The sequence below is a fragment of the Fundulus heteroclitus genome, chromosome 10 (genome assembly GCF_011125445.2).
Source record: "Fundulus heteroclitus isolate FHET01 chromosome 10, MU-UCD_Fhet_4.1, whole genome shotgun sequence".
Classification (NCBI taxonomy): Eukaryota; Metazoa; Chordata; class Actinopteri; order Cyprinodontiformes; family Fundulidae; genus Fundulus; species Fundulus heteroclitus.
Genome location: NC_046370.1, coordinates 19,607,336 through 19,632,666, shown reverse-complemented (window position 1 = coordinate 19,632,666; position 25,331 = coordinate 19,607,336). Strand labels below are relative to the sequence as shown.

Here is a 25,331-nt window from a genome sequence, read left to right as displayed (position 1 = left end):
TATTTTTTTTCCTCTGGAAAAATTTGTCTCAAAGTGATGTTTTAATTTTACCTATAGGTTTCTTCTTCTCCTGTTAATGCTTTGGAGAAACCGGATAGAGAACCTGTGGAGGGAGCTAAAGATAAGGGTGATGGCGAGGAGGCTCATCAGCAGAACACCAGAACACGCAAAAAGCTGCTAAACAATTAACAGAAGCCTTTGATTGCTTTAATGCCAATACAGACTTTTACATTAATTATTTTAAAGGGTATTAATAATTTTTTGATATTCAATTATTACTAGAATGAAAATAAACTCATTATTTTTGACATATTGTTATTTTGTTTCATTATCTTGTGATATACACTCCTCTCATTTCCAGTCAAATTCAAGCTTCTTGGATTTGAATTTCAATCTTTCAGGGGTATGAATACTTTCAGATCACCCAGCCCTTGGTAACGTCGAGTTTTAAAGTGTTTCAAAAAGGACATAAAATTAGCTCTGCACGATGTGTGCCGTTTCTTGGCTCCATGTGGCAAAGACAGCACATCTTTACAGGATTAATCTGTAGCGCAGGGTTTAGTGCAGGAGAACTTTGACAGCCTTACATCTGAACAACATATCGATCATATTGTTTCTACCTTTGCTACAGTGCTGGAGATCTGGGGGCCCATCTTCAGGGAATCTGCGAGGTAAGACAACAGCTGACCCTCGGGATCTCCGCCGGCCTTTCCGAGGAAGCGAAGGCCAATCTCCACCACGAACACCGCATCGCAAACGTCAGTGTAGGAGCGCAGGACGGTGGTCGTGGTGCTGCTCACCGAGCCCTTCGGCGCTTCCTGCGATGTAAACACAGACACTCTGAGCGGGCTGGAGGAGAGCAGCGGGTGGAGGGAGCGTGACCTCCAACCGCCTGGACTCAGATGACTTCAGGTAAAAAGACCAAAACACTGTAAATATGAGTGAGAAACTTTTACCTGGTGAATCTTTCCTCTCACTTCAGTTAGAACCACAGAGAAATCCTGCAAACGCCTGTTTATGTACCTTGAAGTGTCCTGAGTTAGAGAGATACAACATGCAGATCAGCAGGAAGTTCACTGTTGTGCTGACCTGCACACAGGTTCCATACTTACCGCCTGGATGAGAGGCTTTCCAGCCAGGAAGCGACGGAGCAGCTGGGTCTGGATGACCCGCAGGTTGTAGCTGCTGTCCGTCTGCCCGCCTTTCTGCAGAGTGTAGCCGCAGTTCTCCAAAACGAGCGGCAGCAGCTCTCGCTCAGGGTGGCACAGAGTCAGCTGGGTCTCTGATATCCTCTCCAATGGAACGCTGTAGTCACTGAGAAGACGTCGAGAAATAGACAAATAGTCTTTTAGACGTGCAAAACTGCAAAAACGGAACTGGAAATAAGTAAAATGTCCTCAAAATTAGTGTATTTGTCCTTGATTTGAGCAGGTAAATAAGATGATTTGCCAATGGAATAAGAGTTTTGCACTTAAAATAGGAACAATTCATCTCACTCATCTTACTTCAAGTGCAGGATGTCTAATTATCTTCTTTTAGGGGTAAAAATACTCATTCCATTGGCAGATAATCTTATTTACCTGCTCAAATCAAGGATAAATACAATACTTATTTTTAGATCCGTTTTTGCAGTGCAACATCTACAGCTACTTGAATAAAAACATTTGCGGCGGCCTAGCCCCACTTCCTAGAGTTATCCCTTCATGATGCTTTAGATGCTTTAATCCTAAGAGGTCTAGACCCTGGCTGGGCTATTCTAACGTATGAATATGCATTGATATAAATAATCCCGTTGCAGCTCTGACTGAGTGTTTAGGGCAGCCAGTCTGCTGGAAGGAGAATCTTTGCAGCCTTTAACACATATTTTTTCTTCCCAGGATTGTCCTCTATTTAGCTCTGTCCATCTTCCCAACAACTTTAACCCGCTTCTCTGTCCCTATTGAAGAAAAGCAGTCTCCCAGCATGATGCTGCCACTACCGTGTTTCACTGGTTTTCCTTTTTCTCATGCTGGTCAAAAAATGTAATATTGGTCTCATATGGCCAGAGCACTTTCTTTAACGTGTTTACTGCAGCAGAATATTTTATGGAAGCAAAAGTATAAAATAAAACATGTGATGGAGAACACGTCTGCCTATTTGACATAGCATACATTATTAAAAAAACAAAACCTGTTAACCAGACTGCAAAGAAGTTGTTAAGCCTTGAAATGCCGTTGGTGCAGAACTGACCTGTCCTCCTGGCGGCTCAGTCCTCTGGCTTCCCTCACCAGGCTGTTGTGAGTCTCCAACAGGAAGTCGACCAGAGTTCGGAGACAGGAACCAGGACCACGTCGGCACGGCGTCAGATATTCACCGGAGCTCTCGACGGTCAGCTCCTTCTCACAGAGATTTACGTCCACTCCCAAATCCGCAGCTAAAGGCGCGAATGCAAACGCAGACAATTAGGCGAAGGAAGACATGACCGAGTTTTTGTATTGTTTGTGCCGTGAAAATCAAAGAATGGTCTTTGAGCATTTTTAGATTTATAGGGAGAAAAAGATATATATTTTTAAGTCATGTAGATTTTTACAAGCTAATGGAAAAAAAAAAGTTGGTATAGGTAAAGTTTTTGCAAAACAAAATTGTCCATATTTTCCACAAATAAAACAGTGAATCCTGCATCTGTTATGCCATTCACTTTCACGGCAACAGTTTTTTTGGCGTGAAAGTGACATTTACTCCATTATTATTAAAATCAAATCTTTGTTTTCCTAAACTCAATTTCAGGTTTCCACATCATGTTGCAGAATGCATGCCAGCCCCGAGCATCCCCACAATATTGTGAAAGCAAACACTGCAGACTCTTAATTGTTTATATCAAACACTAGCAGACTATGAGGGAAACGATGTTCAGGGTTTTACTGAAATTGTTGCTATTTCTGCAAGTTTCAGGAGCTTGCAGCTCACCTATTTTGTTTGTTTTTTTTGTAAATGGCAGCTCAGGCAAGATCTTCTGTGACAAAAATGCCGGCACGATGGTAGCGCAGCAGTTTATAAAAGAGCTTCTTCCTGACCTGCTATAAAACGTCTGGTTACACTTCGTCAACTTCAGCCTCCAGGGAACACTTTTGTTAATTCAAACTTAAGAGGTCCAGAAATTTGCCCACCGCAAATAAGACACTGAGAGCTTTAAACATCTCAGTGTGTTTAAGGCTCTCGGTTATTCTGCACAGTGAAATGATAGCGGCTCGGCCCTTACAGTTGTTCGCCAACTCGGCTCTGAGGCGGTTCCACACTTTGATGAATCTGTCCACCCTCTCAGCCAGCACCTTCCTCTGGTACCCTGAGGAGGAAGACGAGAGAACGCCGTTGGTGTCAGCATGCCTGTATTTTGTCGCAGCTGCTCTGTTCGAGAGTAAATTCTGGTTTTACCTGCAGGTATTCGCTGCAGCGTCTGAGCGATGGTCTGGGGAGCGGAGCTCGCTGACGTCATCGGAAACACCCTCAGGAGGTCCGACTGCAGAGCAGCCAGTTCAGGCAGGTGATGGAGCTGTCGCACACAGTGTACCTGAGACACACAGACAGTGTGACTGAGCTGATCGATGCGCTGGCACCACTATGGAGCTAAAACAGTGACAGCTTGCAGCGACATCGAAGAGAGATTTGGCGTTGTAAAATCAAACATTGATAGTGCTTGATTGTAAAATGCCAAATCTCCTTTTAATGTTACTGGAAGTTACTCCATACACCACCACCACAACAATCAGGTCATGGTCACAGAAAAGAGGCTAAAACTTTAACATTCCTTGAACATATGTCACCCCTTTTCCTTAAAAAAAAAATGGTGAAACACAGAAAATAACATTTCCAAGAGGGGTGTTCGCTACCTTCTTCATAAACAAGCTGAGCAGCGATAAAGAGCCATGGCCCCGTGTCTCCCCCACCAGCTGAGAGAACCGCTCCACCGTCATGGTCTCACGCAGTGTCCAGAAGGACGAGCGATCCGTTGGGCAGGAAGAGGGCAACGACAACATCTTCCCGGGATCGGCGAAGAGCAGAGTCATCAGGGGGCTTGCAGAGAGTCCGTCATCGGAGGCGATTCTCTCCTGAGCTTCGGCGAGATTCTGCTGCAGATCCTAAAAGAAGACGGGCAGCAGAAACATCTGAGGGTTTATGTCAAAAAAATGTGCTCATGTTGCATGATTTCTAGACGAACACTTCCAGAGTTCACTTCCAGAATAAAAAAAAACAGAACAACTTTTATACTGCTCAGTTTTTGAATATGGACGCTACAACAACCAGAGATAATACGGATGAAGGGCAGATGAACAGATGGGCTCATGGATGGTTAAATGGATCTATGCATGGATGCATGGATACACGAACAATTTCAAACCTTTAATAATCTTTAAATCTTTAAAACCCTGCAAAAAGGTAGTTAAAAATAAGTAAAACTTTCTTGAAATTACTGTATTTCTCCTTGATTTGAGCAGGTAAATATGTCTATTTAACAAGGGAATTAGTATTTTTACCCGTAAAATAAAATAATTAGGTAAACTGCACTTTAAATAAGATGATGGGGATAAATTGTTCATGTTTTAAGTGCAGAAATCTTATTCCATTGACAAATAGTCGTATTTACCAGCTCAAATCAAGGAAAAATACACAAATTTAAAGAAAATATTACTTACTTTTAGTTCCCTTTTGCAGTGAAGGACTTTCTTACCTGAAGTACTGGGTTGATGGCAGAATCAAAGACAAGTTTCTCCCAACGCTGCCGTCCCTGTTTGGAGGACAGATCCGGTCTCCCTCTGCCAGGACCTTCATCAACAATCGAAACATTTAAAGATTTTCAATTGAAAGAAAAAAAGCCAATAAAAGGTTGCTGTGAAGATAGTTTCACCTTCTGGCAACCTTGTCAGGATCAGATGAACCGTAACTGCTGTGTCGTCCGTGTTCTGATCCAGAGTTTGTCCCAGTACTCTCATGTCCTTTTCCAGGTGCTCCAACAGGAATCGTAAAACATCAGACGGCCGGGGATGGATCATGTCACCGACTCTCTAACATATAAAGACGTGGGTTGCCTTGTGTTAATATGGTGCAACGTTTATAAGAAGTGATGAGAAATATCCGATCCGGTCTCACCCTCTGATTCTTCACGGCTCCCTGAAGCATAGCGAGGTGCGTCAGCAGCCGCAGGATGCCAGACTGGGCCGACGTCATCTGTCTGTCGGGGGCTTCGGACCTCCGACGAGCCTCACCGAGAATGTGTCCCGTCCGGGTCTGATCCCAGCTATTTCACAACCAAAAGAACCGGAATGAGCACAAACGTTTTCCAGGGAAAATTTTCTCAGGACAAATGACCTGTGGACGGTCCCACCTCTGCTGGGTGTGGGGAGTAAAACCTGCCACCGGGACGTGTCTTTCTCCGCCAATCGGAAGCCCGCAGTCAGGACACTGTGATCTAACCATGGGCTTTCCACACTATGAGACAAGGTGGGATTAGTGACCGATTCATGAAAGCCAGTAGAATGCTACTGATCAGTTTATGAGGCCATAAAACAAACATTAAACCCCTACCTCTCCCACAAAGCACACATGTCCATTGGCACAGGCTAAAAATCAAGAAAAGCATATTTATTAGTTCAAATTGTGGTTTCATTTAAATTCAATGCATTATTTTGGAGCTCAACGTTTGAACGTCTCAATACCGACGCAGTTAGATAAAGGATAGTTGGATTGAATTTTGACACCAGGATTGTACACAGCAGTGCCTCTGTTCTTATAATTAGACTTTTTGTTGTTGTTATTGTAACAACAACCGCAAAAATGTATATAGGTTTAGCCCAGAACTCAGTAAATTTTTAATATTGGGAGGCCCAACCAGTTCTCTGTGAAGCCTCCAGTTGTTGTGAAATATGCCTATGAAGCTTTATCTCACATGTTTCTGTTTAAGTTTCTTACGTTTTTCTTAATTTCTTTACTCTTCATAATTACTTAGGCAAGTTTCACAGTGTGCAACGTTCGGCTTTTGTAGAAAAAAAAATCCTTTATCGAGAACGAAAATCTTTGGTTGTTAGCTTGAATCTGCAGTCTGTGGCCATGTAGTAAAATTGTTGAGTTAAGTTATACAGAATATATAAAAAACTAAATTTGAACAGAGCACTTTATAAACTCACAAAGCAATAAACAAATACAGAATCAAACTTGTGGTGTGATAACATCCTGCAGCAGCATCAAATCGTTTAGCCCAGCATATTTTAAATCCTACCTTTAACGCCGAAACGCAAGTGATAATTTCACCGCTCAAGTTCATATTCCGGATCACACAAGTCCACTATGAGTTTAAACGTCACATGTTCTGTGTCTAAAACACTGACTTGCTCATGGACTCTCTGCATCACCCCTATGAACTTTATAACATACCCTTGAACATGGTTGGTTCTGACACTTGATAATAGTTTCTACAAAGCTTTACTACATTTTTTCTAAAATCTTAAACATCTTTCATCTCAGTGAGGAGAACAAAACCCCCTGAAACCCAGTGGGGCAATTTGTACAGGGCCCGATAAAAGTATTAATGGCCCTTGAACATTTTTACCTTTTGTCACGTTAAAACCAGAACAATGTATTTTGTTTGGCTGGGCTACCTGGCGGAGCAGAGTCAGCTTCTCAACCAAAACTCACTGATGTGCCCAGAAGGCAAGGATGCGATGACAGAAAAGCGGAAAGCGTTACGCAAAAAATGGTAACATGATAGAAGAAGATATAATGCCAAAAGCAGGGTTGATGGTGAGGGCTATCCTGAGAATAATTAGTGTTTAATGGATTTTATTCTATTCAACATATCTGGGTTGTTAAATAACCCTAACCCTAACAGGTTCCTGTTTGGTTATATTTTATAAATATGTCAATATTCAATAAGTTGAATATATTGTGTGAAAGCCACAATCTTTTGTTTATTCTGTTAGTATTTAATACAGGTGGCACAATAAACTGTTAACATGTAATAATGCTCCCCTTTTAAAATTCAGCATGTAAAAAAAATTAGGCCTTGATATTATGGAAAGATCCTCTTGATACAAGAGAAAAAAAAAAGAAGATGGCCGCTTATCAAAAAATGGTTAATCAATCAATAAGATCAATCAACTTTAGATTAACTTATTAATCGATAACTTGCATCTCGAGCTGCAAGTTGTTGATTTTTATATTTTTATAAGCCTTAATTTAATAATTAGAATACACCAATGACCACTACTATACCTTTTTATATGTTTTATGTCACTGGTATTGTTGTGTATTGTGATAATTTCCTCTATCTTTGTGCATCTTTTTAGGCTTGTTTTTATCCCCCTTCTGTTGCTCTGTGCTGTTGCAGTTATAAGGTTAAATTATTGTTAAGTACAGTAAATATAATCACTATTTTGTTAATACTATATAATCTGAAAATCAATTTTAATTTATCTTTATCAACTTAATATGGGCTTTATGATGGTAACACTTACTGTACGTCTGGAGTCTCTCTCTGCTCAGCCACTGTCTGGCTTCGCTTGTGTGATCCTCTGGCATCGTTGGGAGGTAAAAGTCCTGGGAGAAAAAGAAAATGGAAACTTTTGTTTTTTAATATATGAAAACTATTTTTGTTCGTATGTATTGTTTTTAAATTATATGTTTTATTTTGCGTTTTAAGTCATATAAATTGCAGCAAAAATGTTAACATGCTTGTCAACAACAAAACTTTCTGAATTAAGTCTGCTGTCTCTGAGATGCAACTTAAACAGCACAAAGCTAAAACAGATATGAGTTTGTTTAAATAAACAAAGAGTGTTCTTACTGGGACATTCTCAGGTTGAAAGGCTATCAGAGAAAGTGGAATCAGAAGAGGGTTTCCACAGAGGAGCACAGAGTCCAGATGGACCAGCAACTCCAGGAGAGTTTGTCTCAGAACAGACAGATCTGAGCTGATGTGAAGACCGGACACAGTGTGACCGATACGATTACTCAGAAGTGACGAGCAGAAGTCCCTCAACTCGTTCTGGTTGATGTTTCTGAGGAGAGCTTTCAGTCTTTCTATCTCCTGTAAGATTGTAAAAAGGATTTTATCCGCTGTTTAAATTACTGGGACTTTAAAAAACAACAAACTGAACCACTGTAATCAGAAACTCATCAAAACACATTTTATTTTACCCTTTTAGCCATAATACTGCAACTTGAAAAAAAAATCACATATCTATTTTTTAGGGGGGCTTTCAAAATCATTTTCAAAAACATCAGATATAAGAAAAGAGTGCAAAAAGACTGCTCTATATCTACTGACAGCTAGCTGCTGAGATTGTGGCTAAAGCTTTGGTGTGGGGCAGATTTACCACCTTTTTTTAGACAAGGTGGCATATGTTGACTTTTTTGTGTACCTGTGTGGAAGGGTGTACGCTGGCATCCTGGGATCTGTAGCGGCAGGTGACCTGTCTGAACAGAGCCAGAACCACGAGGCTCACCTGAGATCCTCTCAGCTTCTGTAGAGAGAAAGCACATGTACATTTGTGTGATTTTTAACACAAGCTACAGATGTAAATAAGGCTCCTTGCATTAATATGGAATTGCACTATAAATAAATAGAAGTAATACAAAAAGAAAAGGTAAAGATAAAACAATTGATCTGATTATTATAACCACAGAGTCTAAAGGAAACCCAACAGGTGACCCCTGTTGACCTCGACTCATCATTGGGACTGAACTGTTGCTTGGAAGCTACTAACCTCTAATTCTAACTCTTGTGTTTTCTGTTTTACTCACATCTAATGCTCTGGTACGGAGCCCTAGAGGGGTCATCGCAAAATGTTTTGCATGTTGAGAGAATGTGCGCTCGTTTTACTACATTGTGCGCTTGTTTAACTAAATTGTGCACTTGTTTTACTAAATCGTGTGCACAATTTACTATATTGTGCTCTCGTTTTACTATAGTGTGAGCTCATTTTACTAAATTGAGCTCTCATTTTAAGCATACTAAAACGAGCGCACAATTTAGTGAACATGGTTATAGAACATTGTGTGCACGATCTACTTAAACGTGGCCACAATATGTAAAACGTGCACTCAATATTGTCTTGACACATGTAAACATGAGCACGTTATAGTATATTCGAGATCTCGATCTACCAAAACGCACCTGCGAATAATTAAAACGTGTGCTTGAATAAGTTTTATTAATTCGAGGGCTCAATTAAAGGAAACGTGCTCACAAATTATCACGACCTGAAAAAAAATATCACTTAAAGTGAGCTCTCCCGGGCTCCACACTCTGGTAATTCCATCAGCTTTTTTTTTTTTTAAATGAAAAGATTAAGTCTCGCTGACCTCTAGTGGTTAGTAGGAGACACAATCGCACTCATGGACGATTTAAAGGAGGTTTCTGTCTTAGTCCGGCCACATCACACTGCAAAAATAGACCCAGAAATAAGAAATTTTTTCTTGAAATGAAACTATTTTTCCTTGATTTGAGCAAGTAAATAGGACTATTTGCCAATGGAATAAGATTTTTGCACTTAAAATAGGAACAGTTCATCTCTGTCATCTTATTTCAAGTGCAGTATATCTAATTATCTTGTTTTAGGGGTAAAAATACTCATCCCATTGGCAGAAAATCTTATTTACCTGCTCAAATCAAGGGCAAATACATTTATTTCAAGAATATTTTACTTATTTTAGGTCTCTTTTTGCAGTGCAGTCAGTGATCCTCGCTGATAAAAGGTCTCACCTGCAGCTCAGTCACAAAAGTGTCGGAGCTGTTCTCCAGAAGAACCTGGGTAACAGCGTTCTTCAGACGCCTGTAAGATGCCCCGCAGCAAAGGAAGGGGTCTATGCTTCCTGGAATCGTCCTCTAAGAGAGCAAAAGCAATGTAGTCAAAATAAAACCGGCAAAGGAGTAATGACATCATTGGACAATGTACTTTAAAACTGAATAAAAACATGCAACAAAGTTTCCCTTTTGTACCTGAAGCCGAGGCAGCTCTGATGGGAAGAGCCACGCCCAGGTGGGGCTGTTCATCAGGGACATAATGCACTCGATGCCGGAGTGCCTGTGCAGGGCTCTCAGCAGGTAAACCCTCAGCCAGTCATTACCGCTGTACTCACACAACCCTCTCAGCTGCTCCAGGTATCGTGCAGACAGCACCTGTTCACCTTTTCAGTCACAAAAAAACCAAAGAGAAAACATGCACATTCACTGTTCCAGCATACAGGATGGATGCGGCTATGAAACAGCTTGAAATCAGACCCACCTTGGGCTGCAGCCTTCTCAAGCAGCTTGGCAGCGTTGCTCAGGCAGATTCTCAGTCGGGCGACGTTCAGGAGAAACTCTGCTGGGTCCTCTTGTCTGTCTGGAGTCTGCTTTCTCGCCACCCTGCTCAGCAATCTGATTTCTGCTTGCTGCTCCACATGGGGATCCACTTCTCTGGCTGCTGAGCACAGCAGGGAATCCTGAGGGGAAGAGCAACGAGATTTACGCTGAAACGGGTCGTGTTTGTGAATAAACCGTCGTCAGCGCAAAGTTAGGATTTAGCGACCAGATCTCAACAGCCTTATAATAATATCATATGCATTTGACATGCGATCTACAGGAAAACTCAGTGAAGAATGAGAGCTGGTGTTGTGAACCTGGAAGCAGTTGACAAACAGCAGGTAGAGCTCTGTGCGGTCCTCTTGGTCCAGAAGGTTATTCTCCAGATTCTTCAGGTAGTTCTGGATGTGAGTCTTCACCTGCTCAAAGCTAACAGATGCACCTTTGTTAAAAGATGCACTTCAGTTTGTGTCTCATTCCTATTTTGCATATGAGAGCAGAGGGCCGTGATTATCTATGTATTTGACCTAGGAGGGGGTCCTGGGTCTAATACATCCAGGTGAAAAAGCTGTTTGCAGATATCCAGGAGTCGTCAGACTGCAGTCTTTAGATCATTACAATGTCAAAGTCTCACCGCTTCTAGAGAAACCGTGACATTAAACTGGCTTCCATCGTGAAGATGATCTTACATCTAACTTTAAAGGTTAAGTTAGGAGCGAAGCAGAGGCCCCGCATGACAAAATGGACACTGTATCACATTCGCATATCTGCACATTTACACATTTGCACATATGCTTCAGACTGCTGAACTGCTGAAGCCACAAATGGACTCTATACCACATTCGTATATTGCACGGTTTTAATAATACTCACCTGTACACTGTGAATCGCACACTGTCTATTTCCCCTGCATTGTTTACATTTCAATTGTTTACATAAATCACTGCTGCACCTTATCCTGAAATTTACTGCACTTTACTGTGATTTTTCAAGCTGTATGCAAACGAAATTTCGTTCTGTACGCACTTTGTGCACACAAAATGACAAATAAGGTTGTCTAAGTCTAAGTCTAAGTCTAAGCATGAAGGCTGTCGATGCCTCCTCTCTCACCTGTACTGCAGCAGAAGTTTTGGCAGCACCGATCGGACCATCGGACTGTTATCCACACACTCCATGAAGGGGGTGAGCTCTCTGGTGCGGTAGACGTCTCCTGCAACAACAAAGCAGAGAGAGACGCGTTGGGATTTAAGCACGACCCGTTTCTCTGATCACCGGCTCACCCGGCCACTGACCGTTAGCGGACACCAGCAAAGAGAAGAGCAGCTCCACCACGCCATCCTCGGGCGTCTGCCCCTCGGACAGACAGAACCGGGACACCACCTCCAGGAAGAAGGAGTTACAGCAGCGTCTGATGGCCGCCTGCTCCTCGAGTGCAGCCCTGAAACAGAGGAAACAGTTACAGAGAAACACTGTCCTTCCACGTCTCAAAGTTATTGTCACAGAAGGACATATAGATAAACGAGGAGCGAATGAGTACTGGCTTTTAATGAATTTGCATACGTACAAAAAAAACCTTGGCAGAAGAGCACATTAGAGTAATTTTTGCATCATTCCTCTCCTACTTACTTGATACTATGGGAAACAGTTGGCGTGAAGTTGTTTGGCAAATCTCTTCTGCATTTTGGGCAGAAATGTCGGTGCTGCTCAATGCATTTCTGAAGACACGGCAGGCAAATGACGTGCTGGCAGGGCAGGACGGACGGCTCGGTGAACTCCAGCAGGCAAACCGGACAGGAGATCCCAAACCTTCAACGGAAAAAAAAAAAAAAACGGCATTTCGTCATTTTACTGTGCAAAAAATGGAAGGCGTTCCTATAATACAACATTTTACATGTAAATAATCTGACCTGAGATCCCTGCTGATGCACTCATCATGGAAGGAATTGAGTATCCGGATGAGCTGCTGCAGCGTCTTTACACTCCTCAGATCAGGCGACTCCTGCATCAGCTGTAGGGGAAATAAACAGATTGTCTACAGTTGTCTATAGCAACAAAACATCAGACTTTGTTTTATCTATTAAGCATTAAAGAAGTTGGAAACCACAGCCCTCCTTCAGGCAGCGCATATGCAAGATTCTTACTAGAAATCAGTCTGCAGAATCCCTGGGTTTTAAGTTAGTTTAGGTTATACTTAGTGTTTCTAGCTCCTAACTCAGTTCAGGGTTTAAACAAGGTTGAATGAGTTCATGAAAAAAAAGAAAACGGATGCTAAACAACGTTCTGACGTACGTTCAGATGAAGGTTGCAGTGTTTCAGAGACAGTTCTTTAAGCTTCGAGTCGTCTTGTTTCACTTTAAAGATGATCTGCTGGATGAAGGACGCAACAACAAGCATCCCATGCCACAACGACCTGAAAGGATATACGACGTTATACATAAATCTGACAAAAACATACATTAATTTTTTGGTGAAAACTCAACATTTTTCCACACTTTTGTCCAGCCTTCTTCACCATTTTTGCCCATTTTGTAGTATAAATTGAAATGTTTACTAAGAATTAGTAAAAGATGTTTCTACAGTGGTCGGGCTTTAAATATAAAAATATAGAACTTTACCGCAATACTGTCTAGCAATCAAACAATACTACATTTTGCTTCTGTACACATGTTCAGAACAGGAAAATACTGGAAAATGAGACTTTTCCAAACTTCTCAGACAACATAGACACTTTTTAGACACACCTGATGGAGGCCAGATGCTGAAAACAGGCCGCACTGCACAGAGCGGCGTATTTCTGACTGAAGGCTCTGTCCAGACACGGCTGCAGTGACTCCACCCTGCTCACAAACGACTTGCATTCATCGAGCGACGTCACAGTCAAAAGCTTGATCTCCTCAACGCAGATACCCAGAGCTAGAACGTCCTCCACCTTTAGAATGTAGAAAACGTTGCATTAATTACGCTCAGACTGGGAGAAAAAAAAATCGTATTTTTCGAACAGAGAAGGCGTTTATAGTCACCATTTCCTTGTGCTCGTTCCTCATCGATCCCCGCTGAAGAACATCAGTGGCTAACTGTGGCTGCAGGAGAAACATGTGGCTGAGCAGGTCCAGTCTAGCTGCAAAAAACTTCCAAGCTGCCATGATCCAAGCGGGAGAGAGATCAGCAGCGGCTCCCATGGACGTCTGAAGCTCCGTCAAACAGCCCTGCAAGGCTCTGGTGAACACCTGCGCACAATAGAAGAACTTGGTTGGATTTTATTTCTATTTCTTAAGGACAAAGACATAGTTGTAAGCAGTTATTTTAAGTCCTGACACAATTTCTCTGCAACTCTGCTTGCTTTAAAAAAAACTGAATTAAGCACAAACTGTAGATCATTGAAGACTTGTACAACAGCCCAGTACAAGGCTTGGACCCCAATAAGAGCTATTAATCAGGAGTACATTAAAAAGACTGCATGAGAGTCCTGCTACTTGGCAGGAAATAAAAAGATTGCTGTGTGACAAAGTAGTTTTGAATAAAAAAAAAATTAAGATGATTTTTCCTTTTGGGTTGAATCAAGAAATCACATCCCAAGCAGCGAAAATCTGTGAACCTTGAGTTCATCCTTGGACTTGATCCTCATGGACAGCAGCAGGAAGTCGTGCAGGAACAGAAGACCACATTCCCGTCGCTCCTCCTCAGAAAGCTGCTGGAAGTGACGGCCCAGCCGGCTGCCGGAGAAGCTGCTCACAAACTGGAGGACCCTCTCCGTGTTGCCTTCTTTGAAGACTGAAAAGCAGATATGAACCAGATTACAAAGGGTTTCTAAATGATTTAGTATGTGATAGAGAGGTGGCCTCGTACCTGGCGTGAATTCTGACTCCTCCCACAAGCTGTCCAGGTTCATCTTAATGATCCAGCTGAACGGAGCCGAGCACGGCTGCTCCTCCCCGTCCAACAGGAAGTGGTGCTGCACCAGAACCTCCTGGTCTGAATCACTGGGAAACCTGATCAAATAGATGTTACGACTACTTTACAACAATAAATCACTCAGACTAAATTAAACAGGACAGCTGCACATCGAGGATGACTATGAATTGTTTGTGCTCCCTGCAAAAGGCAGTCGATACCTTGGATTTTGCGGCGGTGTTAGGTGCAAAATCTGTGAGTCTGCCAAGATGTCCATCCAGAGCTGTATGAGACCCGGACTGAGTCTGTCAGCAGAGAGCAGGTCCAGATTGGAGTACCGATCAATGACCTCCAAGATGGAGGCTAACACCGGTGTCACAGTGGACTGAAGGCAGCGCCACAGGGTATGCCTTCCACACAGACAGGAAATAAGCAGGTCAGTAAAGTAAGTACTTAACATTAAACTCCACACATCCATGTCTACCCAGTAAAAGGTGTAAAATAATTAACACAATTACATTAGCATGACAAATAGTACACATTTAGGACACTGAATACAGCTCAGCATTGTGAGCATTCTTGCTTTACATTATAAACTAGTTACATTTCTACCAACTTTCCAACAAAAACATTGCAACTTGGAACATCTACATGAAAAAAATAAATCAAATGACAAATATAACAAAATGCAGTAAAATAAGAAGAAAGAAAACAAGGTCATCTTTAGTTTTAAAAAAAAAACAATGATGTTTACTAATGTTTTCGCTTAGGTGTTTAGAAATCAACATTCAGTGGTTTATTTGCTGTTGGGTCCCAAAGATCACCTCATCAGTGCCTCACAGAGCAGAAAGATGTGTGCTTGTACAGAAAACACCGTCCGTCGTCCAGAGACGCTGATTTCAGCTGAACATAGCTGCAGCCCAACCTCTCCAACTCTTCAGACTGGGCTTTGCTAGCTAAACTAATAATAAGCTAAAGTCTTTCTTGTTAGGGCTGCTTTCATTCTTAATTAATTTACTTAGTGGATTAACGTTTTTTTTTAGGCAAAAGATACCAACGCACATATGTTTAAGTCTGATTTTAACATTAACAGTCAATATTTTGCTGCACTTTTGATTTAAAGTGACCAGAATGGCTTTAGGAAAATAAATCATTATGGCCCATGATCTATTTTTTGTTTTGTGGCTGAAATGTCACCTCAGCGTTCCTCCTTCCTGCAGCGCCTGCCGTTTCTTTGCCTCTCTGTTGACCCACTCTTTAGGAGCGCCCATCGTTTCTTCCCGCTGAGCCAGCGTCTCAGCCAGCCGACCCAACAGTACCCTCTGAAAGCGAGCTACAGCAAACGGATCAGAGAGACACAGGAACATCAGCTTCACAAAGCTTTACCTCTGACCATGCTGTCTCGTCGGGGAGTCAATGTGAGGAATAAATGCGGCAGAGGTTTACCTGCTGTGGGATTTTGATCTGTTGACATAACCGTCAGCAGGATGTGCATACGCTGCATGCCTCTTGATGCCAGATGGTCGGGGTCCCTCAGTAAACCCACAGCTTTTTGGATGCAGGACCGGACTAAAGACAGGCTGTGAAGGTGTGCTCTCTCCACCTGTACAGAGAAGGATTTTGTTTCTAAAGTTGTCAAATCTCAAAAGGACCTACCACTACTCTTTGAAACATAAACTTACTTTTTTGCCACCTTCTGGGTCGTTTGTTAAACTCGTTCCTTCAGTGACGTCCAGGTTTTCTGTTTAAAACAGAGAGAAACGAATTTGATCCACGTTGCCTTTCAGTCTAAATCAAGTAACTTGCTTCATGTTGAGTTTCAGCTAAATTACTGGATATTTTATCCTAAAATTGTGGCCCAGTAGAAATCTTGACTCAAAATAATTAAAAAACAGACAAATATAGTGCCTTCCAAGAGGATTGTCAAGGTACAATGTATTCTATAGAGATTTTAAGTGATCGATTAACACAAAGCTGTGTTAAATTTAGAAGTCAGAAGCATAATGATACATAGTTTATAAAACCTTTTATAAATAAAAATCTGAAAAATGTGCCATTCATAGAACATACTAGAAAACCTTGTCATGCATTCGCAAAAGGATTTAAGTCTGGACCTTAATTGGGCATCCATCAATCGTTGCATCTACTAAGGCCTCCAGTTTGCTTTAGGATAGACTTTAAAGTCCTGTTGTCTGCTTTTAAAGTCATAAATCACCTTTATCCAGCATATTTGTCTGAACTTTTAACTGTTCGCAACAATGTCAGGGCTCTGTGCTCATCAGAGCTTATAACATGTTCCCAGGACTAGGTGCAAAAGATGGAGCGATCGTTCTTTTGCTGTTTTTTGCTCCTAAGTTGTGTATCGCTTTACCACCAGAGCTAATATGATCCATTACTGAGCTAGGAGTCTTAAATCAAAGCTAAAAACACATCTGTTCAGATAGGCCTTTCACCCCTAGCCGTGTAGATAACTGTGAACTGACTTACATTTTCTTATGTTTATTTTGTGGTTTTATTTTTATATGTAGCTCTTAAAACTGTTTTGAATTGTGCTGTTATGCACTTTTTTTGTTTTTTATCTCTTTTTATCCTCTTATTTTCCTATAAATTTTTTTATTTTATCTACTACTTTGTCTCAGCATCTTTTTGTTTGTATTTTAGTTTTTAAAGCACTTTGTGCACCATATGAATTGTTGAAAAGTACTATATAAATAAACTTTGACTGATCTAGTCTTAGCAGAAGAACAGCATTACCATGATGCTCCCACCACCATATTTCATAATAGGGAACGGTGTTTAGGGGCCTGTGCAGTTTTAAGTTTTGCATCTCGGCCATAAAGTTTAATTTTGGTCTCATCTGACCAGAGCACCTTCAGCCACACGTTGTCCCCATGACCTCTACATGGCTTAGAGCAAACAACAACCACAACTCCCTGTGGCTTCCTTCTTGCTTCTCATCAGAGAGAAATGCAAATATCTGCCCTGTCACTTTAGGTGGTCCATCATGTCTTGATAGGCTTGTGGTTGTGCCATGCTCTTCCTGTTCTCAGAGGACAGATTAAACAGAGCTCTAATGAGATTTTCCAAGCTTAGAATATTGTTTTATTAAATAACCCTGCTTTAAATTTCTGTACAACTTTATCCCTGACCTGTTTAGCTATATTTTAAAGTCTTAATTCTCTTACAAACCTCTTTGGCCAAAAAACAGATGTACTGAGATGAATTACACAGTACATGGATTTTAGCTAAAACAACAGCTAAAAGTGTTTTGTAAGCGAGTATGAAAAAACTCCACAGCTTGTAATTTTTGTGACATTTAAATTCAGTTAAATCTATGTTTTTTTTGTTTTTTTTTTTAATAAAAGCCTGATCCAAAACAGCCTGGTGCTTCAGGATGTTGTTCTCACTTATACTGAAACACAATGAAAGATTTTTAGTACTGATCACATTTTGTGAAAAGTCTCTGGAGATTGTGAATAATCAATTTCAAAATAAAAGCATGACAAAAACTCAGTTTATCAGCTCTTCTTGGGACTGTCTTACCACTGTGATTCCTCACCAGGCCTTTTATTTCACTTGGTAACATAAAATGACAAAGCTCTGATTTCTACCTGACAGCGCAGGCTTGAGCAAGGTGCTGATGAGGGTTCCACAGAAATCCGACAGATTTCAAACTCATGTCCTCTGAATCCCTCAGGTCATCAATGTGGATCGAATGCCAGAAACCTTTGATACCAAAAACAACAAATAAGCTCTCGATGCGGTTTAAACGACACAAGAGGTACGCCGCATTCACAGCCTCCTTCCTTTTTGCCCTCACCTCCTTGGAAACCAATGTAGCGGGACTGGCTTGGAATCCTTGAGACCTTCACAATGAAAATCACCCAACAAATCTGAATATCCAGCGAAGCCATGTAATTCATCACGCAGTACCTGTTGGCATAAATAGTCGTAAACAAACTTGGGAAGCCAAGCGCGCGCTCTGCTTCGGTTAGTCAGCAGGAGGAACCGTACTTTGCGGACGCGATGAGCTCGTTGCTGCACTGGGACTCCTCGAGGTCCATCTGGATGAACAGAACATGGAGCGAGCTGCCAGCGTTCTGGAGGAACGTCCTGCCATTCATCAGCGTGTTTCACACAAAAAAGAAACAAAGTGAGGTTAATTCATAAACTTTGAGAACAAAGGGTTAACAAGCTCTTTATCAGACGGACATATTGATAATAAATTCAGTACTTAAAGACAAGACACATCAAAATCATTGTTAACGTGTTTAGAAACTGTAACATGATAGTGAATTTGGTTTTTGGTTATGGTGTGTTGTGGTTTTTACTAGTTTATAAAAACTAGTAACTAAATGAGGTACACAGAAGCTGGGTTATACCGTATTTTATTGCAGAAAGAGACTTCGGTGTCGAACTGATGGAGCGACAGCAGCAGGATCCTGTCTGTAAGCAGCCCTAGAGCGTTAGCTAAAACCCTCACATCCAACTTCGTCAGCAAGCTGGAAAACGTTGTAATCTATTTGGGGAATAAAAACACATTGTGAGCAGAGCCGTCAGGAGTTTTTGTAAAGTCTTAAAGGAAAGGGTGAAGTTGATGAGATGAGATGTTAGCCTTACCTCCAGGAACTTGCTGGAGTCCTGATGCGCGTTCAAACAAGCTCCCAGGAAATCCCGCAGTGAGTGGTGATGTTGTTGCTGGAAGTACAATCTCTGAAGTTTCTCTTTGTCCTGATTGGCTAAATCTGAATATTTGAGTCTCACCACAGCATCGGGGGTTGCACAGTTCAACAACAAACCTTTGGCCAAGTCGAAGACTTCATCCTCCTTTTCTCTGGAGGAGTCTTCATTGTCCATCTCCATCATTTCCTCATTTTGCAACTTTTCTCTATCATCCCTAACTTCACTGGATTCATCGTTCGTTATCTCGGTTTCTTGCTCAACCTCCATTGCATCAACAACCTGATCGTCCTCCATCTCGGTCACTTGCTCCTGGTTATCTGGCTCAGGTGTTTTCTGTTTTTCCTCTTCATTCTGCTCCACTCCCCTGTCTGGAGGAGTTTGTTGTCTCTTTTCTAGTGCTTGCAACAAAGCACTGGCACATGCATCACTGTGAAAGCCAATGAAAATGTCAGAGAGCTTGAAGTCCTCATTGGCCTCCCCGGAGAACTCCTTCATCCACTCTCGCAGCTTGTTGAGAACGCGGTGCTGCCATGCCTCCAGATCGGTGCTCCGATCCACTCTGTGTTTCTCCAGCCGGTTGATGAGGGGAACGGGGAAGTGCTCGTACACCTTCTTCTGGTCTTCCACCACTATCAGTCGGAAGTTTGTATGAACACGGCATTTGACTCGGTGGGAGCCCAGACCCAGATCAACATACTGCTGCTTACTGAGGTAAACGTAGTACTGGTTCAAGGCGTCATAAAGGCTTTCGTAGAGATTCTGCATGTTGAGGAGGACAACGGTCCGTCCGGTCTCCATGCAGGTTTTCACTCGGTTGACATTCCGGCAGATTTGGGCATATTCCTGGTCTTTTGGGAATCCTGAGCCGAAGATGATTTCAGGTGGTGGATAGTCTCCTTTTGCAAAGACTTGTTGCTGAAGGATGTGCAGAGCTGCATTGTTTGTGGTCAGCAGCAGGAGATAACGGCTCTCCTCGTCGGTCCCATGATCAAGGTTCCTTAATATCATCTGTAAGGTTCTTGGTCTGGGAATTTCAGTCAGATCTTGCAGCACGTCTTGGAAAAATAAGACTGGATCAAAACCCTCAGGCTGTCCACTAAAGTTACGCAAGACAACCTCTACAAGCTGAGCTCCATTTGGCTCCTGTTGCGTGGCGTTCACTACAGCAAACAGCATTTTGACCAGGCTGTAGTAATCCCTCAGGCCGAAGAACTGATTCTTTGAGGTCTCACGGCAGATGTTTAAGAAGGCCTTGGCCAACGATGGGAAGAGATGTTTTATCTTCAGGAGAATCTGCTTGGAAGACGAACAAATTCCTTTGGCAGTCTCCACGAGTTCGTCCTCACTCGGGTCCCACCTGGACACAAATATCCCACGGTTCATTTTTGCCGGGTCAAGAGCCCAGTTGGAGATGCCAACAAAGCCGACCTTCATGTGTGGATCTGGCTTGTCATTGTCGATACATCCATCCTCCAAAAGAGGATGAAGTGTCTTTAGCGGCATCTGCGGGGAATCTTCTGCTAGACCGATCTCATCTAGCACCACCACGGAGACATACTCGTCCATGTTTTTGTCCTTTTGGAAACGAGCGCAGTTCCTGAATGTTCCTATGATGCCCTCTGGGCTTGAGTGAGGGCTGCACTGGAAGGAGACCATGTGGACTTGTTTGAGTTTTCTAAATAGCTCGCAGTGGGAGTTCTGGCCCTGCATGGCATCCGCAACGACAGTTTTAGCGAGAGACTTGGAACTGCCTGGCTTCCCGACCAGAAACAAAGGAATCCTCAGTTCTATGCAGACCACCATGAGAAACACGTTCTCTTTGAGAGCAATGTTTTTGGCAATGGTCTTCCTTGTCTGAACGTTCTGGAGGAAAAGGTCTTGGCAGGATGAAATCTCCTCTTGCAACGCAGCAACACGGTTCGCAGGACTTGGAAAGTACCTACAGATTGCCGCCAGATACTCCTCCTTGGCTACAAGAGACGGGTAGTAGCATACTCCAATGGCTAAAACCAAGCACTTCAGAGTCCTTTCATCATCATCAAGATCAGTAAGGTCGGTGAAAATGTCTCGGCTGTGTTGGTAAAACCACACCAACACTTTCATGGACCTTTCTACATCTCTCAGACTCACAAAGCTACATTCATTTTTCCGACATCTCATATATTTCTGGGAGGCAGCCAACACGTTTGAAATGATGTCCTTGCAGGTAGCCGGCAAGCGGTGATCGGAAGCTTTCTTCTGGACAATCTGTTGGATGTAGGAAAGCTCAGTTAAATCACTCAGCTGGCCGAAGTCCCACACCAGAGACATCAGGCTTGGAGGCAGAGGGTGAACTCTGTAGACCAGCTGCCTCAGAGGGACTTTGCCGAGCCGGTCTTCGGTTTCATCCGCCTTCACTCGGTACCCCAGTCCCGCACGTTCCAAACGTTCAACCATCTCAGGTGAGTGCTTCCTGTAAGGATTACAGGCGGCTATTATTTTCAAACCACTTTGTGGCCTCAGAGGTTCTCCTTTCACCGTTTGGTCGCACAGGATTTCCTTGATGGCAAAAATGGCCTCGGTGGTGTTGGCTTCGTCGAAGAACAAAACGGTGTCAAGGTTGTGCGTTCGCTGGTTTTCGTACGCAAGCGCCTCAGCCTCTCGCACCTTCCTATAGATCATCTCTGCTGTGGTCCCACCATGTACTTTAACAAGAACCATGTTCTCCACTGGTCTTTCCTCCCGTTGCAACGTACAGAGGAAACGGACCAGTCGGGTTTTCCCACAGCCAGTCTCGCCCATGATGACAACTGGAATCCCGCATCTGAATCTCATGTGTATGGCCAACATCTTCATCACGTTGTCTACGGTGAGCTCGTACGTTGGGTCCGGATCGAAGCTTCTGTCCATGATTCCTCTGTTTGCACCGACAACACAAGAAATCCTTTTGATTTTGTCTGGACGGGACAGCTGGTCAAAGTCCTCAGTGAGAGAAATCCTTTGTCGCTGCAGACCTTTGAACAGTTCCTGTGACATTACTTGCTCCATGAGAACCTTACCGCTGTGAGGATCCACTGCACTGAGGGTGTTCTGCCACCGGCAGATCTGCACATTGAAGCCGAGGAAAGACATGGAGGAGTGGTCTGCGTTGAAGAAAATGTACGGGTGGGATTCATTCTCCCATCGCTTCCGAATTGTCAGGCGGGTGAGAAGGTCGTCTTCTTGACTGCTTGCGTTGCAAAAGGTGGGACTTTCGTCAGAGAAGTTTAGAGACGGCGAGGCGAAATCCCTTGCCATGAGAATCATGAACTTCACAATGAAGCCTTTGAAGCCTGGCAGCTGGTCAGCCAGAAAGTCTGGATCGCAGAAAACAGAGCTCTCACAGTCTTTCAGCTGCACATTGAGGAACCAGGAGAAATTCTTCAGTTCCCCCCAAGATGGATCGTCCATGCCGCAGTGCCGCAGAAAGAGCTTCAGGCAATCGCTGTGGCCGCCAACTCTGGATCCTTCCTGATAGTTAAATCGATCCAGAGGTTGATTCTGACTGTAGCGCTTTAAGTATTGATAAGGCCTTTGAATTCCCTCGCTGAAAAACTCCTGTTCATCCACAAGTGGATCATAGCTCTTCTTTCCGGCCAACCTTTGGCTGGCCAACAGCTGCATCACTTCTCTCGGAGCTTTGCAGTGAATGGTTGGCAGAATTTCAAGCAGTCCGGCCCACATCTAAGAAATCAAGTTAATAACATAATTATGGAATACTGTTCGTACAAATGGCAAAAACATTGAATTTTAAACGTGAACAGATCTTTATTTGTCCTTAAAAATTAACCGGAACATATCTTAACACTAGGGCTGGGCGATAAATCGATTTAATCAATTAATTCGAATTTACAATTCTTTAAGATTTAATTTTTTAAAAATCTCGATTTTATTTTTCCAATACACTAATTGGGTTTTCATGAACAGCATGTGATGCTGAATATATGTTTAGGCAAATATATTGTCAAAATATTGTTAAGTGGAAACTTTTTTTTAACCATAATATGTGGTACTTCATTTACTTATTTACTTTTTTCTTTTTTACTTAGTTTGAAGTTCACAAGTGCAGTGAAGCCTGTTCTTAGCTCAATGTGTAATACCACTAGCAGCAAATGTTTTGTTATATTTTCATTTATAATGGCACGGCTACCATCTTGTTTTACAAGCATGTTTCACAGCTTGTTTTTAGTTGCACTTTGAATTCAGGTCAACTCCCTGACGTAATGCTTGACATAAAGAGCAAGGTTTTAAAATAATTTCTTTAATTTCTTTTTATGAAACAAAAAGGAGGAAAAAAATCGATTAATCGGATTTGGTATGATAAAATCGGAGATTTATTTTTTAATCCATATCGCCCAGCCCTACTTAACACATATTCTGTAAATGAGATTTAGTAAATATGCGTCCACATTTAGCTTTGCCTACGACATGGAGCAGGGTTCAGACCGCATCCATCACAAGATAACAAAAAAAAAACGTTTCTACCTCTTTTGCCTGGTTTTGATGCCCCGTGTTTGTTTTCAGGACTTCCACCGTGATCAGATGAGCCTTATTCTTTCTCCACAACGTGCCCTGGCTGTCACTCAAACAGCCCAGAACCAACAGATGGAACAGAAGCTCCTCCAGACCCGAACGGACCTGAACGTGGGGGAAAAGAAGGCGGATTCCTATAGTGTACCAGTCAGCAACAAAGGAAGCTGTGTGAAGGTGTGAAGTACTCACTCCAGCTGAGTCGATATGAAGGAGAATGGGGTCCTGCTCTCTGAGCTCGGACAGGCTCTCTGTCAGAGTGGCAACCAGCGAGTCGACGTCCACGTGGGCCTCGATCAGTCGGATCCTCACGTGTTTTGCTCTTGGAGATTTCTGCTGGAACCTCTCGAACAAACGCTCCACGTAAAGGGACTTCCCTGTCACGTGGAAAAAGTTGAAGTCAGTTTATTTCTCCCTGGTAACTGCATTTAAGACTTAAAGCATTTTCACTGTTGGAAGCTAAAAAATAGGATTTTGCTCACCCACTGCGGGGCGCACCGATGACACCACCCAGACAGAGAGCTGATCTGGAGAAACCAGAGCGACTGGGTTTTGGGACAACTGGTTCAGGGTGAAGTGGTGATGCAGGTATCTTCTAGCCCTGTCTGCTGCGAGACTCATACCGATCTGCACTTTGTAGTTGCTGAAGTACGATGGGACGCATCTGTGCTGGTGCACAACGGGGCTGACTATCACCAGACGATAATGCGGGCCAGCACTTCTCTCTAGGCCTTCATAGAGCTCCACCAGGGCTTCACTGGCTTCATATCCCAGCACACCAGGATTCACCAGAGAGTAGATCTTCTGCCAGTTTTCTCTGGAGGCTTGGCAGAGAGCTCTGCGCAGGAAGATCTCCACCTCTTCTCTGGTCGTTTGCTCTCTGCAGACTAGGACCTCGTCTGCGGACGGCAGAGGCTGCTCTGGACTCTCCATGTAAAACGACAGAGTTGTGGTGTAAACTTCGGCAGTCGGACAAAGCACGAGGTTTGGCTTTCCCTCCTGCAGGACCCGTGGGAGATTCCTGATCATGTGGAGCGGGTTTGTTTCAGACAGGTACGTCAGGAGGTGACCGAGGCTGATGATGTCCAGGGACTCACCAAGGTGCTGGGTCATATTCCTCCTGAACTGCCTCCAAAGAGTTTCAAGACAATCCTCCTTTGCACGATTGCCATCATCGTCTTCCTCATCTGTTGAAAACTGCATTAAATCTCGATCCTCTTCCAGGTCCTCGTCCTCGGCTGCAGCTGCTGCCACGTCCATTGACGCTTCGCCCTCCTCCTCCTCATCATCAGAGTCATCCTCCTTCTGGGAGGTCATGCTCGCTGCTCTGTTGTAAGCAACCCTAACATCATTCAGCGTGCACTGAGGCTTTATGGGAAAAAGCAGGTGCCACAGCTGCTGAGGAACCGATGCCTGACGCTGACACACTTTGTGCATCCAGTGGCACATGTACACCAGCTGCTCTGAGGTGTAGTGGTCCAACAAGGGGAAGCTGGACCGCATCTCGCTGATGAAGGAGCACCACTCCCTGTGGCAGGAGTCCATGGACTGGGCCAGTGTCTGCAGCTGCTCCGTCACCTCCCCATAGTACAGCATCTGCTCCCCCCTGAGGGACGAGAAGGTGATGCTGATGCACGGCTGCTGCTGCTGCTGTGGGCAGCAGTGGACCTCGGCTGACCAGTCCCTGAAGAGCATGTTGCCAGATGTTTGCATCTGAAGAAGGACTGATCCCACTCTCTGAACGCCTTCAAACACCTAAAAGACAACACATCATGTGAGCAGAGAAGCATAAGCCTTGGACAAACATGTGGAAATACCTAGTTTTGCTGAACAAAAAAAAGATTCAGTTGTTTTTCTGAGCAGCTCGTTCTGATTTCCTGTCAAAGTCAGGCGT

General features: G+C 43.1%; 1 protein-coding gene across 1 annotated transcript in view; it reads right to left on the bottom strand.

Annotated features, from left to right (window-relative positions):
- Positions 1 to 25,331, bottom strand: part of rnf213b (ring finger protein 213b) — a 39,826-nt gene that overhangs the window by 2,173 nt on the left and 12,322 nt on the right. Inside the window, 41 exon segments of the mRNA XM_021308104.2 lie at positions 621 to 818; positions 957 to 1,034; positions 1,113 to 1,314; positions 2,230 to 2,413; positions 3,239 to 3,322; positions 3,412 to 3,547; positions 3,867 to 4,115; positions 4,706 to 4,800; positions 4,883 to 5,039; positions 5,125 to 5,272; positions 5,360 to 5,463; positions 5,560 to 5,594; positions 7,485 to 7,566; positions 7,814 to 8,056; positions 8,391 to 8,492; positions 9,734 to 9,856; positions 9,971 to 10,158; positions 10,257 to 10,455; positions 10,633 to 10,744; positions 11,426 to 11,525; positions 11,608 to 11,753; positions 11,942 to 12,121; positions 12,223 to 12,323; positions 12,605 to 12,725; positions 13,057 to 13,244; positions 13,336 to 13,542; positions 13,911 to 14,086; positions 14,162 to 14,304; positions 14,428 to 14,616; positions 15,404 to 15,539; positions 15,653 to 15,809; positions 15,889 to 15,947; positions 17,818 to 17,875; positions 17,877 to 17,932; positions 18,027 to 18,139; positions 18,221 to 18,319; positions 18,589 to 18,725; positions 18,827 to 22,591; positions 23,393 to 23,545; positions 23,630 to 23,814; positions 23,920 to 25,192. Of these exon segments, the coding sequence (XP_021163779.2) occupies positions 621 to 818; positions 957 to 1,034; positions 1,113 to 1,314; positions 2,230 to 2,413; positions 3,239 to 3,322; positions 3,412 to 3,547; positions 3,867 to 4,115; positions 4,706 to 4,800; positions 4,883 to 5,039; positions 5,125 to 5,272; positions 5,360 to 5,463; positions 5,560 to 5,594; positions 7,485 to 7,566; positions 7,814 to 8,056; positions 8,391 to 8,492; positions 9,734 to 9,856; positions 9,971 to 10,158; positions 10,257 to 10,455; positions 10,633 to 10,744; positions 11,426 to 11,525; positions 11,608 to 11,753; positions 11,942 to 12,121; positions 12,223 to 12,323; positions 12,605 to 12,725; positions 13,057 to 13,244; positions 13,336 to 13,542; positions 13,911 to 14,086; positions 14,162 to 14,304; positions 14,428 to 14,616; positions 15,404 to 15,539; positions 15,653 to 15,809; positions 15,889 to 15,947; positions 17,818 to 17,875; positions 17,877 to 17,932; positions 18,027 to 18,139; positions 18,221 to 18,319; positions 18,589 to 18,725; positions 18,827 to 22,591; positions 23,393 to 23,545; positions 23,630 to 23,814; positions 23,920 to 25,192 (10,461 nt within the window).